Source organism: Rutilus rutilus (genome assembly GCF_951802725.1).
Source record: "Rutilus rutilus genome assembly, chromosome: 20".
Taxonomy (NCBI): Eukaryota; Metazoa; Chordata; class Actinopteri; order Cypriniformes; family Leuciscidae; genus Rutilus; species Rutilus rutilus.
In genome coordinates this window covers 27,176,757-27,195,961 of record NC_140225.1, presented here as the reverse complement: position 1 = coordinate 27,195,961, position 19,205 = coordinate 27,176,757, and the positions used below count along the sequence as shown (strand labels likewise).

The 19,205-nt window shown below is 37.3% G+C and overlaps 1 protein-coding gene across 2 annotated transcripts in view; it reads left to right on the top strand.

Annotated features, from left to right (window-relative positions):
* agpat5 (1-acylglycerol-3-phosphate O-acyltransferase 5 (lysophosphatidic acid acyltransferase, epsilon)) overlaps positions 1 to 19,205 on the top strand; it is a 58,551-nt gene that overhangs the window by 27,685 nt on the left and 11,661 nt on the right. For both annotated transcript variants that reach the window (XM_084391891.1, XM_084391892.1), the window contains one exon: positions 14,451 to 14,574. In XM_084391891.1, the coding sequence (XP_084248017.1) occupies positions 14,451 to 14,574 (124 nt within the window). The remainder of the gene's footprint in view (positions 1 to 14,450; positions 14,575 to 19,205) is intronic.

The following is a 19,205-nucleotide window of genomic DNA, read 5'->3' as shown; positions in this document are numbered from 1 at the left end:
TGAGACGTAGCTGTGACGTAAGACCTGGCTCTGCATTGGCTCTTTTAGCCTGTGGAAAAGCAAACCGGCTCTTTGGAGGCTCGTCAGTCGAACCAACTCCGAACCGGCACTAGCTCTAGCTCCGAACCAGCACCTGGTTCTTGTTGGTGGAAAAGGGGTAATTGAGTATGTGCGCGAGTTTGTGTGAGCGCGCGCCTCTCATATGAGTATGTGCGCGGAGATTTCCGCAGTGTCTCGTGTGTGTAGAGTTTGCGTGTATGTGCATGAGCGACTTTAGGTGTGTCGTTGTGCATTTCATGTATTTGTTTGAGCACTGACGTTGACGAGTTAACCCCTTAGGTATCGAAATCTGGTACCGAACAACAAGTCATTTTTCGATACTCGATAGTATCGAGGCAATTCGGTCGGTACCTAAAAAGTATCGAACTCGGTACCCAGCCCTAGAAATGGTTTCCTCAAAAAACATAATTTCTCTCCCACTGAGGAAAGAAAGACATGGATATCTTGGATGGCAATGGGGTGAGTAAATTATTAGGAAATTTTCATTTTGGGGTGAACTAATCCTTTAAGCGTGCAGGGCAACCATCAAGTAGAGCAATACAATAATCTAGCCTTGAGGTCATCTTTGGATTGGGTGCATCAATCCAATTTATACAGGGCCTTGCAGAGAGTTTCTCAAGGGCAAGGGCTCAAATATACAGTGAGGAAAATAAGTATTTGAACACCCTGCTATTTTGCAAGTTCTCCCACTTGGAAATCATGGAGGGGTCTGAAATTGTCATCGTAGGTGCATGTCCACTGTGAGAGACATAATCTAAAAAAAAAAATCACAATATATGATTTTTTAACTATTTATTTGTATGATACAGCTGCAAATAAGTATTTGAACACCTGTCTATCAGCTAGAATTCTGACCCTCAAAGACCTGTTAGTCTGCCTTTAAAATGTCCACCTCCACTCCATTTATTATCCTAAATTAGATGCACCTGTTTGAGGTCGTTAGCTGCATAAAGACACCTGTCCACCCCATGCAATCAGTAAGAATCCAACTACTAACATGGCCAAGACCAAAGAGCTGTCCAAAGACACTAGAGACAAAATTGTACACCTCCACAAGGCTGGAAAGGGCTACGGGGAAATTGCCAAGCAGCTTGGTGAAAAAAGGTCCACTGTTGGAGCAATCATTAGAAAATGGAAGAAGCTAAACATGACTGTCAATCTCCCTCGGACTGGGGCTCCATGCAAGATCTCACCTCGTGGGGTCTCAATGATCCTAAGAAAGGTGAGAAATCAGCCCAGAACTACACGGGAGGAGCTGGTCAATGACCTGAAAAGAGCTGGGACCACCGTTTCCAAGGTTACTGTTGGTAATACACTAAGACGTCATGGTTTGAAATCATGCATGGCACGGAAGGTTCCCCTGCTTAAACCAGCACATGTCAAGGCCCGTCTTAAGTTTGCCAATGACCATTTGGATGATCCAGAGGAGTCATGGGAGAAAGTCATGTGGTCAGATAAGACCAAAATAGAACTTTTTGGTCATAATTCTACTAAACGTGTTTGGAGGAAGAAGAATGATGAGTACCATCCCAAGAACACCATCCCTACTGTGAAGCATGGGGGTGGTAGCATCATGCTTTGGGGGTGTTTTCTGCACATGGGACAGGGCGACTGCACTGTATTAAGGAGAGGATGACCGGGGCCATGTATTGCGAGATTTTGGGGAACAACCTCCTTCCCTCAGTTAGAGCATTGAAGATGGGTCGAGGCTGGGTCTTCCAACATGACAATGACCCGAAGCACACAGCCAGGATAACCAAGGAGTGGCTCTGTAAGAAGCATATCAAGGTTCTGGCGTGGCCTAGCCAGTCTCCAGACCTAAACCCAATAGAGAATCTTTGGAGGGAGCTCAAACTCCGTGTTTCTCAGCGACAGCCCAGAAACCTGACTGATCTAGAGAAGATCTGTGTGGAGAAGTGGGCCAAAATCCCTCCTGCAGTGTGTGCAAACCTGGTGAAAAACTACAGGAAACGTTTGACCTCTGTAATTGCTAACAAAGGCTACTGTACCAAATATTAACATTGATTTTCTCAGGTGTTCAAATACTTATTTGCAGCTGTATCATACAAATAAATAGTTAAAAAATCATACATTGTGATTTCTGGATTTTTTTTTTTTAGATTGTCTCACAGTGGACGTGCACCTACGATGACAATTTCAGACCCCTCCATGATTTCTAAGTGGGAGAACTTGCAAAATAGCAGGGTGTTCAAATACTTCTTTTCCTCACCGTGAAAAAAGGGGTATATCACTATAGAGTAATTCCAATATAACAGTTATCACAGTAATTATATTTATAGGTCTATAATAATATAATGGGTTTTTTTTTGTCATGTGCTCACTATACTAGGCTAGTTTCCAGCTGTTGAAGCATACTAACCATTCTCCTATATTGCTGCTTTTCTTTGTTTTAAAAAGCAGACTTAATATTTATTAAGTCCTAATTAGTAGATGACTAGCACATGAACCGCTGTGCCGTGCTGCTAATATTTATCAAGTAGTAGAAACACCCCTTCCCACGCCCAAAACGAGGCGTCTGCGAATGAGAATCCAAAACAAGAACTGGTGAGACGTTGTCCTGCTCCACTTTAAAGATGATGAGTGGAAGGAGAATTTTAGAATAAGTTATTTTTTGCACTTCATTCAGCAACAACAATCACTCGTTCCACACTTCATACGTCGTTACGCCATTTCTACGTCATTGCACATGCACAGTACTTTTGTAGTTTCTGGTTTCAATCCGATCAAATGTTAACGTCCTCTCGACTGGATTAGAAAAGGTTTAAACCACCCCTTACAATCCAAATGAAATTATCTAATGTAGCCAATTCATTGCGATTGACGTGGTTACATTTTTTTATTCCGACTGTGCTACTAGTCTGATTTTGCGGATCACAAATTTGTGGTCCCAAATATGAATATGGGATTACTGATATAAACTACTTGTATATTAAATATACAATAAGCAGAAAAATTGCAAAACAAACAGAAAAAAGTGGATTTAAAGGTAGGGTAGGCAATTTTTTTTTTATAAACACTTTTTGTTATCCTGGGTGTCTGGTCTCATGACCAAAAATGTTCGTCGGTCCGAATGCAATGATAGAATGTCCCACCTGCCTGTCAACTAATGTATTTCCATACCTCTGTTCACCTTGCTCGCACAGACATCACACGTCATCAGCGTATGCCAAGATGGTTTTATTATTGAGAGATACGAGGGTCCGTGGCTCTACCGTTGGATTAAGCGCAATGGCTAACTTGATCACGTGTGCTTTGATAATCACAATACAGCCTTGACGTAATTGAATTTCATTTAGATTTCTGCGTCAGTCAGTCACTGTTTGTGTATACCATAGAAATGGATATATAAGGAAGTTCAATAATGATTTGTTAAATTATAGTTTTTGTCAACAGGTGATAAATCATTGAAGAGATTGAAAAGCTTTATGTCTTGCATGAATAAATGGGAATGGTTTAAATTTAAGGTCAAACAAATAACCATTGATACAGGAAAATTCTTATCAGTGACGACAAAACAAAAACTAAAGGAACTGATTGGGGAAATACATTTATTGGCAGTTAATACACAAGTATCACCAGAAAACACAGCCAAACTACAAGCATTGCGATCTCAATTAGATGAGTTGTACTCAGAAAAAGCAAATGGAGCTTAAATCCGTTCAAGAGCCCATTGGATTTAAAAAAGGGAAAAAAAGTTCATATTTTTTCGGCCTTGAAAAACAAAACAAATACAAAGAAAAAAATTAATAAGCTTAAGATTAATGATATTATAACTGATGATCAAAAAGAAACTCAGAATGAAATTTGTCTTTTTTATCGTAACCTTTATAAATCTATCTTATAAAAAGGCGAATTGTGATTCTGTATTTGACAATATTAAAGATATCCAAAAACTAAATGATGATGACAAATACCTAACTGATAAGTCGACTTTAGTGGAAATTGATTTGGCATTAAAACAAATGAAAAACGGCAAATCACCAGGTATTGACGGTTTAACAATAGAATTTTTGGTAACACTTTACAATAAGGTTCATTAGTTAATTTATTAACTACCATGAACTAACAATGAGCAATACATTTGTTACAGTATTTATTCATCTTTGTTAATGTTGGTTAATAATAACACAGCTGTTCATGTTAGTTCACAGTGGGTTAACTGTGCAGAGTACAACCTTTGCCATAACCCCGACAAGTACAACCTTTGATTTTAATAATGTATTAGTAAATGTTGAAATTAATATTAACTAAGATTAATTAATGCTGTAGAAGTATTGTTCATTCTTAGTTCATGTTAACTAAGGTAGTTAACTAATGAACCTTATTGTAAATTATCAAATTTTTAAAGCATTTTTGGAAGGATATAAGGAAATTATTATATAATGCATTTTTGGAATGCATTCAGAAAGGGAGCTTATGCCCTACAATGAAAACAGGATTAATAGCCTTAGTGCCTTAACCCAAGAAACCGTTGCTGTCAGTAGATATTGGAGACCAATATCTCTGTTCCTTTTATACACGGTGTTCAAAATTATTATGCAAGTGACATATCAGTAGGATTTCAGTACAATAAACATTTAGATTTTAGTTTTTCAAAGAAAGTGTTTGTTTGTTTTACAGTGGGTACGGAAAGTATTCAGAGCCCCTTAAATTTTTCACTCTTTGTTATATTGCAGCCATTTGCTAAAATAATTTAAGTTCTTTTGTTTTCCTCATTATTGTACACACAGCACCCCATATTGACAGAAAAACACAGAATTGTTGACATTTTTGCACATTTATTAAAAAAGAAAAACTGAAATATCACATGGTCCTAAGTATTCAGACCCTTTGCTCAGTATTTAGTAGAAGCACCCTTTTGATCTAATACAGCCATGAGTCTTTTTGGGAAAGATGCAACAAGTTTTTCACACCTGGATTTGGGTATCCTCTGCCATTCCTCCTTGCAGATCCTCTCCAGTTCTGTCAGGTTGGATGGTAAACGTTGGTGGACAGCCATTTTCAGGTCTCTCCAGAGATGCTCAATTGGGTTTAAGTCAGGGCTCTGGCTGGGCCATTCAAGAACAGTCACAGAGTTGTTCTGAAGCCACTCCTTCGTTATTTTAGCTGTGTGCTTAGGGTCATTGTCTTGTTGGAAGGTGAACCTTCGGCCAGGTCCAGAGCACTCTGGAGAAGGTTTTCGTCCAGGATATCCCTGTACTTGGCCGCATTCATCTTTCCCTTGATTGCAACCATTCGTCCTGTCCCTGTAGCTGAAAAACACCCCCACAGCATGATGCTGCCACCACCATGCTTCACTGTTGAGACTGTATTGGACAGGTGATGAGCAGTGCCTGGTTTTCTCCACACATACCGCTTAGAATTAAGGCCAAAAAGTTCTATCTTGGTCTCATCAGACCAGAGAATCTTATTTATCACCATCTTGGAGTCCTTCAGGTGTGCTTTCATGTGTCTTGCACTGAGGAGAGGCTTCCGTCGGGCCACTCTGCCATAAAGCCCCGACTGGTGGATGGCTGCAGTGATGGTTGACTTACTACAACTTTCTCCCATCTCCCGACTGCATCTCTGGAGCTCAGCCACAGTGATCTTTGGGTTCTTCTTTACCTCTCTCACCAAGGCTCTTCTCCCTCGATAGCTCAGTTTGGCCGGACGGCCAGCTCTAGGAAGGGTTCTGGTCGTCCCAAACGTCTTCCATTTAAGGATTATGGAGGCCACTGTGCTCTTAGGAACCTTAAGTGCAGCAGAAATGTTTTTGTAACCTTGGCCAGATCTGTGCCTTGCCACAATTCTGTCTCTGAGCTCTTCAGGCAGTTCCTTTGACCTCATGATTCTCATTTGCTCTGACATGCACTGTGAGCTGTAAGGTCTTATATAGACAGGTGTGTGGCTTTCCTAATCAAGTCCAATCAGTATAATCAAATACAGCTGGACTCAAATGAAGGTGTAGAACCATCTCAAGGATGATCAGAAGAAATGGACAGCACCTGAGTTAAATATATGAGTGTCACAGCAAAGGGTCTGAATACTTAGGACCATGTGATATTTCAGTTTTTCTTTTTTAATAAATGTGCAAAAATGTCAACAATTCTGTGTTTTTCTGTCAATGTGGGGTGCGGTGTGTACAATAATGAGGAAAACAAATGAACTTAAATGATTTTAGCAAATGGCTGCAATATAACAAAGAGTGAAAAATTTAAGGGGGTTTGAATACTTTCCGTACCCACTGTATTTCTCCATATCTTTTTAGATAACTGGTATCAATCTCAGACAGGTTTGTTAAATAGTTTGCCAGGTCTACTTATAAACTGACCATTCCATCCATCTAGACCATCCACTGTAGTACGGCATTCATCATTGAATAAAACTATTTAAAAATTAGTCTTCATGTATTTCTACACCCACTATAAACATTTCTCTTTGTGATCTTTGGTTAGAGGTGGCTGAAATGCAACTTTACGCACAATTGCCAGCCTGCATGGAGAGGTTCTTTAGGGTGTACTCACACTAGGTACGGTTGCCATGAACCGGGCCCGAGTACGATTGTCCCCCCTCCCCACTCCCCCACTGGCCTGCACTCACATAGGGTTTCAGCATTCGTGCCGGAGCACGCTTACGTCATTATGGTGTGACGGTTTCGGGATAAACAGGAAGAGCGGCGCATCGCTCTGAGTCCATCGCTCTGTTTACTTTGTGGATAATTTTGAGTCGTTTGGTCCACAGCCCTCTCACAGCCTGTTGTTAAACAGATCTATCGCCTTTGTGGCACGAAAATTTTCACGTAATCGTGCTGCTCGTATGAGGAGGTTTGCGTCACGCGTCCTGTTCCGTGCTCCAGCACGGTTAGCGCTCACACTGCATGCGAACCGCGCCCGAGTCCAACTGAACCGTGCTCTGGCCCACCTCTTCCAACCGGGCCAGGGCCGGCTAATCGAGCCGCGCCCGGGCACGGTTCGGAGCACTCACACTAGTCAAACGAACCGCGCTTTGGTGGTCAAACGCACTCGGGCACGGTTCAAACTGGCTAGTGTGAGTACACCCTTAGACTCACAAGACACCAGCAGCTTCAAATACCTGTTTGCTGCTCAACAGTGTCCTTTAGCTGTCCTTTTAATACAATTACTTTTTTTTGACAAACTTTCCTTAAGCCTTTATCAGACTCAGTTCTCTTGTGCTGTAAATTACTCACAAAGTTTATGATAGTTTGATAATCTCCTTTCAGGTTTCACACAATATTAGTTGTTTTCATGCCTTTTGCATAACATTGCACCATTTCATGCTTTTCATCTTCAGAAAGATCTTTCTTCCTCCCCATATTGCATAGAACTGTGAATTTTTAAGTAGGGTTTCCATTTACCTAAGTAGACCTGGCAAACTTCTTAACAAACCTGTCTGAGATTGATACCAGTTATCTAAAAAGATATGGAGAAATAAAACAAACACTTTCTTTGAAAAACTGAAAAATTAATGTTAATTGTACTGAAATCCTACTGATGTCACTTGCATAATAATTTGTAACAGTGTAAGTTACTTGCCTTGGTTAAGGCTAATCATCTAACACTCAGTTTCATTCAGCATTTGTTGAGGGAACATATATCCAAAATCATATTAGACTATCATATTAGATTATCATTCAAAGATACAATCAGATCGATTTTTTTTTTTTTTATAGATTTCTTTAAAGGATTCGATACCGTGGAACATGGATTTATATTTACAACGCTTAAAAAGTTTAGTTTTGGGAAAGGGTTTTGCATGGTTATTAAAATTTTATATAATAATATGTATAGTTCTATATCCCTCAATCCTAGAATTACACTCTTAAGAAAAATGGTTCTAAACAGTACCAAATTAGGGTTGTAACAATAGTAGAACCCTTTTTGGTGCTAAACAGAACCCTTTTATAAGGTTCCATAAAGAACCATGCTTTGAAAGTGTTATAGGACCTTAATTATGTTATAAATAACCTTTTCAACTATATTTATTTTCATTAATATTAGTATATTAGTATCTTCATATTATTAATATTACTATTATTACTATTATTTTTTATAAATTATGAATATTGTTTTTTCAGTCTCTCTATCTGCCTGGTCGTATATCTTGTTGCCTCTATTTGTTTGTTGTTTTTTTTTACTTTTTTTTTTAAACAGCATGTTGTGTCAATTAGGTACTTTTTTTTTAATGACATGGAAGATTGTTGAAAAAATTACAGTGCTCTAATAACAGTTGTTAGCTGAATACATTAATAAATAACAATTGACATTGAACACGATATAGATGTAATGAAGACCAAGTTCCAGTGAAATATCTTCATAATCCCCTATGATGTCTTTACGTCCTTCATTATGTGTGTATTCTGAGTGGCAGTTTATCTCTGTAGATGATGAGGTTACATTTGAAATACATCTGAAATACACAATTGAGTTTAGAGTTACATTGTGTCTCTTCCATTTGATTATGTAAAAACAGTTCATGAAGGCCAAAAATTGACAGTATGAGCCCTTTACCATTTTAAAAGGAATAAGTGAAATAAAGTCATGGGATAGCTTTAATGTTTTTTTGTGACTTGGTATGTTTAGGCATAAAGTCATAATTTAAAAAATATCAAACATTATGGATCATAAATTCCATATCTCTGTTAGCCTACTTTGTGGAGAAGAGAAGATGAGTATCCTTAACTGAACAGAGCTGCTCACACTTACATGTTCTGTTAAATTAAAAAGAGAAAAATACTGTTAGGAAATTACTGTTAAAATGTATAGACATTTTAAGATAGAAATCATCAACCTGTTGAGAGTATGTTGACAGTCTTGTATAGTTGAGCTCCAGAAAATCAGTAATCAGGCTTTGACAGTTACAGATTTGAAAAACAAAAAGGCGGGAATAAAGAATCCTAAACTCTAACACAAAGAACCATTTCAGCATATAAAGGGTTCTTCAGGACGATACGGTTCTAAATAGAACTGTTACTGCGTGTAAAGAACCTTTTAAAGGGGTCATCGGATGCAAAATTCACTTTTATATGGTGTTTGCATATAAATGTGTCTTTGCAGTGTGTGGACACAACCACCATACAATGAGAAAAAAAAATGTATCCTCAAAAAGCCTAAACACTCAATCAAGCCTTTTGGATTTTCTGATTAAAATGATCATATTGCTCATGCTCCGCCCACGACAGCTGACGGACTGTCCCATATTAGCATATTTCTGCACTCAGCCATTTGTATACTGTCTGCCAAGGCAGCACTTTACATGTCTTAAGTTGACAGAGTGAGCAGTTGCTCATTATCATTTAAAGAGACATGCACCGAAACGGGTCGCTGTGAACAGGGGCCTCATGTATAAAACTTTGCGTAGATTTCATCCTTAAAGTGTGCGTACGCACATAAGGCAGAATTTGCGTACGCACAAAAGTTTTCAGATTTATAAAACCGTTCGTACGCCAGAACCTGCGCAGAATTCACTTTATAAATCCCAGTCAGCGGAAGATTGTGCGCACATGCGTCTCCACCCGAAATAACCATATATGGAGCTTTCAACGCCTAGTTTTACTATGCAGATCCTCATCTGCATATCATTTGCATATGATTATTCATCCACGTGATAATGTTTAACGTACAAGACACATTACATTAATAAAAATCACGTAGATATCTTGCCTTGTTTTTGAATACATAAATCAAATAGTGTAAAAAACATTTCGGAGAAAGTTTTTCTCAATCTTTTCCACTGGCCGAATTGTATTTTTAATTGATTTATATTTTTAATGGAAACAGATAGGCCTTGGGCATTATTTGCACGAAACTATTTTCTCAGACAATCTGGTATTATCATGATAAATTATCTCTGTGGTTAAAACATTAAAACACAGCACGCCACAGGAAAAGTGTTTGAAAACATCGCATCCACAACAAATATTTATATTGAGTGAATATAATTTTTTTTTTGTTACTTCTCAGTAATGATTTCATGTTTAAGTGTTTAACTCCATTAATTTGAATGGCATATTTAATCTAAATGTTTATATCAGAAGTAAAACATAGTTTAAATCATTATTTTATTTATTTAAAGTGTTATTTGCGTCGGCCCAACGGCCCAAACGGCCCAACGCGCTCGCTGGCGCGGACATTTAAGAAGGGATGTATATTTGCTTCAAGTGATAGACTTGGGTGAGTAAAATTATATTTTGTATTATCTTTCTGTATATGTCTTTAGATGTTCTGTCTAAAAGTGACCAAAAAGACATTTAACTCCAGCTCACCATCGGTGTCGCCAATTCCCTTTGTCTCCAGAATGTGCGTACGCACGGTCAAGAGCATCCTTACGGTGCGCACTTATTTACGCCAAGTTTATTTTTTATAAATCCCGATATGTGCGTGGAAAAATGCGTACGCATATTTCTATGCTCATTTTGTGCGTACGCAACGTTTATACATCAGGCCCCAGAGCTGTTTTTGAGGAGGTCAAAAGGGTGTTGTTTTACACAACCATTGAGGAATTTTAACCAAGTGTGTTACAAACTTTACATGAAGATCCTAAAGAATCATACCAACCTGTGGAAAATAGGCATCCGATGACCCCTTTAAAGAACCATCTTTTTTTTTAAAGTGTACTTTTATCATTTAAATTTTGCGTGGAATCATACAAGGTTGTCCAATTTCTTAAAAATTGTTTATACTGTGCTCTTAAATGCTAGCTTAATTGTCAACCATTCTCCATTAAAAGGAATAACCATTGTTGATTTTGAGTATCAAATTAGTCAATTTGCTGATGACACAGTATTTTTTTTTTTAAGAGACAAATCTATAATTGAGAGAGCCTTGAACATTATTTCAGTTTTTTCAAGAGCATCGGGCCTATGCTTTTAAAAAAAGTGAACTGTCACCTCTATTCGTTTGAGGAAAGTATAGAATCCATTCCGGTTAAATCTGAAGTGAAATAACTTGGTTTAATAATATCTAAAGATTCAAATACAAGAGAACTAGTAATGAAAATGAACAAAAATAAAATACAAATCTCTTAATCACTGGCTTCATCTGTCTATTATGTGCAGAATCCTTTTGACCAAAGCAGAAGGCATATTTAAACTAATTTATCCATCTAATTCTAATTCTATGTTTCTCCTCAACTGATTAAAAAGGTTAACTCTGTAATGTTTCATTTTATATGAAAAAAAAAAAAAAAACTCATTGAAAACCCCCAGATGATTAAAGACTATAAAAATTGAGATCTGAAAGCCACTGAATATGAATCAACGATTGGTGTTCTCAAACTTAATTAGATAAAATTATATTTAACACAGCCTAATTCAATATGGTTTCATATACCAAAGTGTGTATTCAAGAGGGTTGGTAGATTAGAACTTTTGCTTAAATGTGATTTTGAGATTTCTTAATTGCCTGTTAAGCTTTCACATTTCCACAAGCAGAAATTGCACTACTGGAAAATATTTACCCACAAATTCACACCTCATGGCTCCACCCTGTGGAATAATAGGACCATTACAATAAATAGGAAGACATTATTCAAACAAGTGTTTTGAGAAAAAAAGTTTTGTATGTTGTTGATTTGATAGATGAAGCTGGCCAATTTATTCAATATAATTCATTCATGGATACATTTGCGATTTAAAATGTTCCTTTAGAGAATTTAACCCTCTACGACATCTATTTCACCTATGTATTCAAGACTGCCTTTGAGAAATTGGATAATCACACATGAATCACTCTTTTGACTAGGAATGATGGAAATTTCTCCGGCCTATCCGGAGCAGCTGCAGACTCTGCTTGACTGTTTCTCAAGCTCATGTGATGTTTTTGGGCTCTCAATCAGCTTGAAAAAATCTATGACAGTCACAAGCTGCCAACATGCATTGCTTTCAGTTAAATAATATAGAACTTGATGATGTGGGAAAGTTCAGTTATCTTGGATCTACCATGGCCCATAAATACCACCCTAGAAAATGAGATTTTGGTCTGGTTGGGGAAAGCGGCCTCTACTTTTGGACATCTGACAAAACGTGTCTGGCGGAATAAGCATCTATATGTCTGCACTAAAGTAAAAGTGTATGTGGCATGTGTTCTGAGCGTCCTGTTGTATGGCGCTGAATGCTGGACTACCTACAGGCAACAAGAGAGTCGACTAAGTGCCTTCCATACTAGATGCCTCAGGTTTATAATCGGTAAGACCTGGAGGGATAAAATGTCAAATAAAGATTGGTTCAAAGTGACAAAAAGTGAACCTCTTTCTTTCCTCCCGCCTAAAATGTATTTGCCTTAGATGGGCTGGACATGTCACCAGAATGCCCCCCTCCCACGCAATTCTACAGTGTGCTCAAGAGAACATGAAAGAACGTCGCTGGGAATCCAACCAGCAAACATGAACTATGCTAGCCACTATATTTCTGTATCCGATTGTCACCTGCATTGTCGCTTGCGACAGAAGCATGCCAATCATTAGAGAATTTAATAGTGTGTGTGTGTAGAGCAATCCCTCTTTCATTAAAACAACTAATACAAAACACTCTTACATATTCAAAATGTATTTGTTAAATTGCACGAGTTGATAAAAAGTGCAACAACAAAGTAATTGTAAATGTACTAAAATGGTAATTATTCTGCAATTTCAACACACCAGCAAAAGTAAACAATTTTAATAATGAAACATTTAGAAACAAATACTGTTATTATCTTAAATGGCCAATTGTACCTAAAATGAAGGACATTCAGTTTAGAATCATCAATGATGTTTATCCTGCTGCTGAAATTTTATGGAAAAAATTCTGTTCTGAAGTAGATTTTTGTGGATTCTGCTCAGAAGAGCCTACAACCATTGAAAAATGAAAAAAAAATTATTGCCGGTCACATTGCAGTTCTGGCAGGATCTTTACAGATGGCTAAATAGTTGGTACGGAAATTCCTTCACTAAAATTTGGTTTATGTATTGTAGATGGTCTCTCAAAGATATCATTGATGTTAAACGTGATTATTACTATGGGAAAATATCATATATATATATAAAAGCAAATGGTATAACAGTAAACCCTCTTTTAACTTGTTTTAAAAATGAATATCAAAAAATGATTTATCCATAAAATATTTCTCCAAAGATAATCAATCCCTTGGTGAATTGTATAAAGTCATGTATGAGTCTCTTTCCTTCTAAGATTTTGTACATAATTCTATTTTATTTTATTTTTTAAAAGAAATTCTGCTTGCAAACCCCCTTAAGTGTTTGAAGATTATGCTTTTGGTTATTGTACTAAATATGCTATTGTTTGTTTTATACACATGAACCTATTTAAACATAGGCCTATATGCACATATATATATACGAATGAATATTTAATTGAATGTTATTTGTTATTTTCATATGCATTTTATTGTTCCCTACTTGAGTTTGTAAATTAATATTGTACACGCGTATCAGATTTGTCGGCCAGTAGACCTGGGCAAAGCCTTAGAAATGGGCATGTATGAGGGGCTCAGTAGCGTCACCTTTTGACTTAAGCGGGGCGTTAGTTTTACCTAGAGTCACCAAACTCTGTACATAATATATTGTTCTCATTAAGCGGACAGCTTTCTAGCTTGGACCAACAGGAAGTCATAATGTGTTTTTGTTTGTTTTTTAATCAAGCTCTGAATTTTTAACTACTGCTCCAAAGGGCATCATACGATTCACACCAAACTTCCTCTACGTGATGCCAATATTATTTTTACCCGATTAATAAAGTTTTTTAATCTAATCTAATATTTTGAAGATTTGTGAACAGGTTTTGGATATCTTGAACGGTGTTGCCATGGTGAGGGATTAAAGTAATGACAAAAAAAGGGAAACTGGAACACAAGAAAAACAACACGTGTACAGTATCAGTACATTGGATCTGTGCATTTTTCTTTTTCTAATTCTTTTGAATTAATTAACAAAAGACAAAAAAAAAAAACTATCCCTGTTCTTGACTGAATAACTTTTGTAACTTTTTAATTTGGATTAATCTTTATTTAATTTATACAGGGAAGATTATATGCAGTGTTATGTTACATTTGATTACCTTATTCAATTTCTGGACCTGAAAATACTGTTACATGAAAAACCTGAGAAGTACTGTTTATTTGGATCTTTGCTCTATTGTATTCATTTGTGCTATTCCTTGTAGTTTGATTATTTGTTCTTATTTTCCTTATTTTTATTTGACAGTAGTCAACTGTAGTCCTGAACATGGCACATACCAAACCGTACCGAAATTATGACCCTAAAACTGTGATACAACCCGAACCAAACATATTCTGTTTGTTTGTCTTCTGTCTGATGGTTGTCATTCTGTTTGTTGTCTGCCTTTCGTTTCTCTAATTCAGTTTCTCTGTGTGTAGAATTCCTGTGCAAGGAATGCCCCAGGGTGCACATCCACTTCAACCGTGTGGACATAAGGGAAATTCCTGCAGAGCCCATCTTCTTCCGCAGGTGGCTACATGAAAGATTTGAAATCAAAGACAAGTGAGTATCCAAAATAGCCCCTAGTCCATCACAGTCACCAGCTACATAACTGAACACTTATTTATTTTGTTTATGGTATGTTGACAATCACTGATCACAGCAGGGTTCCCACTATCATGGAAAACTTGGAAAGGTCCTGGAAATTCATTGGTCAGAAAAAGTGTTTGGGAGGTTATTTTGAAACTGTAGCTTGCAAGAGTTACAGCTAAAAGCTATATATACAGATGGCATCATTGAAACGGCTATCTCTTCTGATTAGTTTACCCAGTCCATCGTCTGTATGGTCTAAATCCCTTCCACCTAAGTAATTAACATTTCTGTTGCATATTTCTTTCAAATATGTCTTATAACATGGATTGTCTGATAGTCCCAGTTACTTATCAGATAGTCTGTAGTGACTATCCTTAATCAAATTGTCCCGTTAGTCACTTGGGTCTGCTGAGGGGTTAGACGCTTCCTTTGTCTTAAATCCATTGTCCACCAAGGCCTCGTTTATTCTGTCAGTGAAATGTGACCCAATTCCGATTTTTCACTCACATGTGACACAGATCGGATGTGTCCTATGACAGTGTAAACAGGAAAAAAAAGCATGCTTTCGGATATTTCCAGATCGGTTTCAGGCCTCATTCATATGTGGAAATAAATCAGATATAAATCGGATATGTGCCAATGCGACTGTCATGTAAACAGGCGGATCAGATTTTCTGAGGCATTAGGCTATCTCCGCGGTTTAATGACGAGAGCAACTCCGAGAGCATCTGCAAAGGGACGGATGGCCCGACAAAACGTCGACAAATGTTGACACAACATATCAAAGGAATGTGGACAAACGTTGACACAGCATGTCAAAGGAATGTGGACAAACGTTGACACAGCATATCAAAGGAATGTGGACAAACGTTGACACAGCATATAAGGAATATGGACAAACGTTGACACAACATATCAAAGGTTGGCTTGCTCATTCTAAAGTTTCATACCCACTGCTCTTAAAGCTCTTGTTTGCCGAACTTCGCATAGGCTATATCGCAAAGCTTGCATCAAGCATATTTCACGTTCGTCCATCTGTGCAAGAACCCACTTAAAGCATGCGCAATGTTTCAGATAGTATGGCAAGTGTAAACACATGAATCTAAGGAAGTCCCACTAAGGAAGGATTCGAGGAACATAGCAAGACAAGCTCTGGACTATAACCCCCAAGGCAAGAGGAAGTTAGGGAGACCTAAATTCAATTGGAGGCGGTCCACGCTTGATGAACTGACCAAGACGGGGACCTCCTGGCAAGAAGCAAAGTCCTTAGCACAGAGGAGAGTGAGGTGGAGATCCATGGTGGATGCCCTATGCTCCCAAGGGGGCCAAGAGGATTAAAGAAAAAAAAGAAAGAAACACATGAATCGGATATGGGTCGCAATTGAAAGAACATGTAAATGGACGATCGAAAAAATCAGATAGAGGTAACAAATCAGAATTGGGCATCAAGACCTGCAGTTTAAATGAGGCCCAAGTTGCATATGCTTTTCTTATTCTTGTTTATTATAAACTTGATTGCAGAAAATAAACTGAGAAAATAAACGGATGTAAACTGAGAAAAGGTCATGCAAACTTAATGAAATCAAAACAACTTTTGCTGGCAAACAAACAAGGCAAGGTCTAAAGACCATGTGCTCCCAGCAGGCCACACTCCTACAATCCACGCTTAGGCCTTTAAGCTTCTCCTGTCCTGCGGAGGGTGCACTTCTCAAGAAAACAAAGATGAACACAATTATCCTTCAAATAAGGCAAATAAATGGCTCCTACATAGTCCACAAAAACAATGTACTGGGAAAAAAAAGAAATTGTTTATAGAGGCTTTGTGTGTCAGATCCAGTGTCATATTTACGCTCCTTTAAAACTGCAGAGAAACGCTTACAGGAATGGGAAAGAAGGTTCAATAGGACTTTATTAATCTGTATTGTGCGATACTGTACATCAAGTTCAGTAAAAAAAAAAAAAAGCTTACCTTTGCAAGTTAATAGCACATTACACTGTGTATCATGTCATTACTAAATGCACCCAAATTGTCAAGAAAATCTTACCCAAATTGGGCAGTTGAGTCACCTTTACTTATGTAGCACTTTATAAAATGCCGAAAGTTTCAAATGAGCTTTACAGTGATAACAGAAATTATGCATTTTGGCTGTGGTTCAGCTGAAGTCAGTTCAGAGTTGAATTCAGTTCTGTTGTAAAGATCTATAAAGCGGTTCTGCAAAAAATTGTCATCGTCCAGCTCAGTTCAGTTCTTATACAACCAGCGTCAGATCAGTAATTTTGTTGAATATTAAGTGTCCCTGTGGTAGATTTTCCCCTACGCACCTGACTTAAGTTTATGTGGGGCGTCTACAGTCGACCCTTTATAAAATTATACTATGGTGAATTCACATCTGACCGTATTGGTTGACGCTTTAGAGTAGCTAGTCTGACCGCATAAAATGCCTAAGAATTATAGTTACCTGACCGCAATCTAACCCCACCTAAGAGTTTCACACTGAGTCGAACGACGTCTCGTTCCTTTTTGAACACTATCACTTGGGAATAATAAGGTCTCTAGTGTTCCACTAACCTGCTGTGCAGCATTAACTAGACAGACTCCAGACAATGCCTTCGAATGTGCTTTAATCACGGCCGGAGGATCTCAGACTAATTTCAGAGAGAATCCCATCAGCAAAAAGAACACAACAGTTTTTATAGAATAGGAGCATGGCAAAGGTGACATGATTCATTACATAATTTTCCTACAATATGATTGGTTCTTTAAATGCATAATTCAGCAAACCCTTCTGTTACTAGGTGTGCTGTTACTATTACTGTGCGGAGGACCTAAACTCTACTGTAGTGTTTCTCAACAGTGGCGGTACCACCCCCCCCAGGGGGCGTTCAGGTGTTCACGAGTTTACATCAAAGATCCAAGCAAGACAAGATTAAACATGTAATTACTTGCAAAATAATTGCCTGCCCTACATCATTCTAAAATCTGCCAGTTTAATGCGACATGTAAGCTATGTATTGTTTCTTTTGCAACGACTATTATTTTTCTAGTCATAGAATGACTAGAATCCAGTGCTGACAAGAATCAGCATTCACGTGCACAAAAATGTGTTTCGCACTGACAACAATCCGGTGGTGGCTAGAATCCAGCGCTGACTAGAATAGAGGAATGGAAAGTTCTTAATTAAAGACTTAACCACTTATATTTTCAATAAATCATGTTACCATTCACTCCGGTGACGAATTTTAAAATTAATTAAACTAAATTCTATTTTTAAGGTAAAACTCTTACATTTTTAGGCATTAACTAATGCCAATGCCTAATGCCAAAATGTTTTCTTTGTTCAAGTAATTTACCCTAAGGAGAAAATGACAATTTGGTGGATAATTTAATTGTGATGTGACGGCGGAATTAATATACCTAAATGTGATTACAGAATATGAGCGTGAAATGGATAGTTTCAAAATTAATAATACAGCAATAATTTAATTGTTCATGTGTTTATTCTTGTTAGAAGATTTTTATTTTATTTTACTGATTATGAACAAAATCAATCATGACAAACCAAATTAATTTTAGTTGTATTAATTATACCATCGATGAAAACACAAGCTGATACCAAGGTATTTAGGCCTTTAATTATAACATAATTTTTCAGGAAAAATCATGATTGTAATTTTTATTTTTATTTTTTTAAAGTAAGGTTAATGTGAGCAGCATCTTGCAATACTCTCCTAAATGCCCATGCAAATTCGTTATTTCAAATGTAGGCGCGCTCATAATAGAAGCAACGCGGTCACGACACGCATGCATTGTGGCGAGCTCGCTTTTCCAGGTGTGCCTATGCCACAGCAAGATGAAAACATCTCAACTTTTCAGAATGTCGCAAGCTCCCCGTAGGTCATGTGATGATAACCAACCGATCAGCGGTAACACTTTATAATAACGTTCAGTTGTAAGTCATTTATAAGTGGTTAGTTAATGATGAACTAATCATTTACAAAACATTCATAAATGATTAGCAAGTGATATACTAACATTTTATGTATGTTTTGTAAATTCCGTTCACAAGTCATTTACAAGTGATTAGTAAATTATTAACTAATCATTTATGAAACATGACTATGCATTCATAAATGATTAATAAGTGATATGTTCATTATTTTATGTATGTTTTGTAGATTCAGTTATAAGTCATTTACATTTGATTAGTTAATGATTAACTAATCATTTACAAAACATGACTATGCGTTTCATAAATGTTTCATAAATTGTTAAAAAAAATATATATGTTTTGCTCATATCAGGTGCACAGTGGTTAAAGACTCCATGTGTTTCAGAGATGACAGCTGTCTATACCCTCACCAGTCAGCACTTACACTGCAGTACACACTAGAGCGTTCAACACCTGTTATAGATGATGTGTAAACTCATGAAATCATTTACAACACTTTCTGCATCCCCTAATCTAAAGTGTAAACTATTCATCACTTGTAAATGTGTTACACATCATTCGTAGATAAGATTCGTTGATCTTATGCCTTATTGATTCTTGATAGGGATGCACCGATCCACATTTTTTCACTTCCGATCCGATCCCGATACC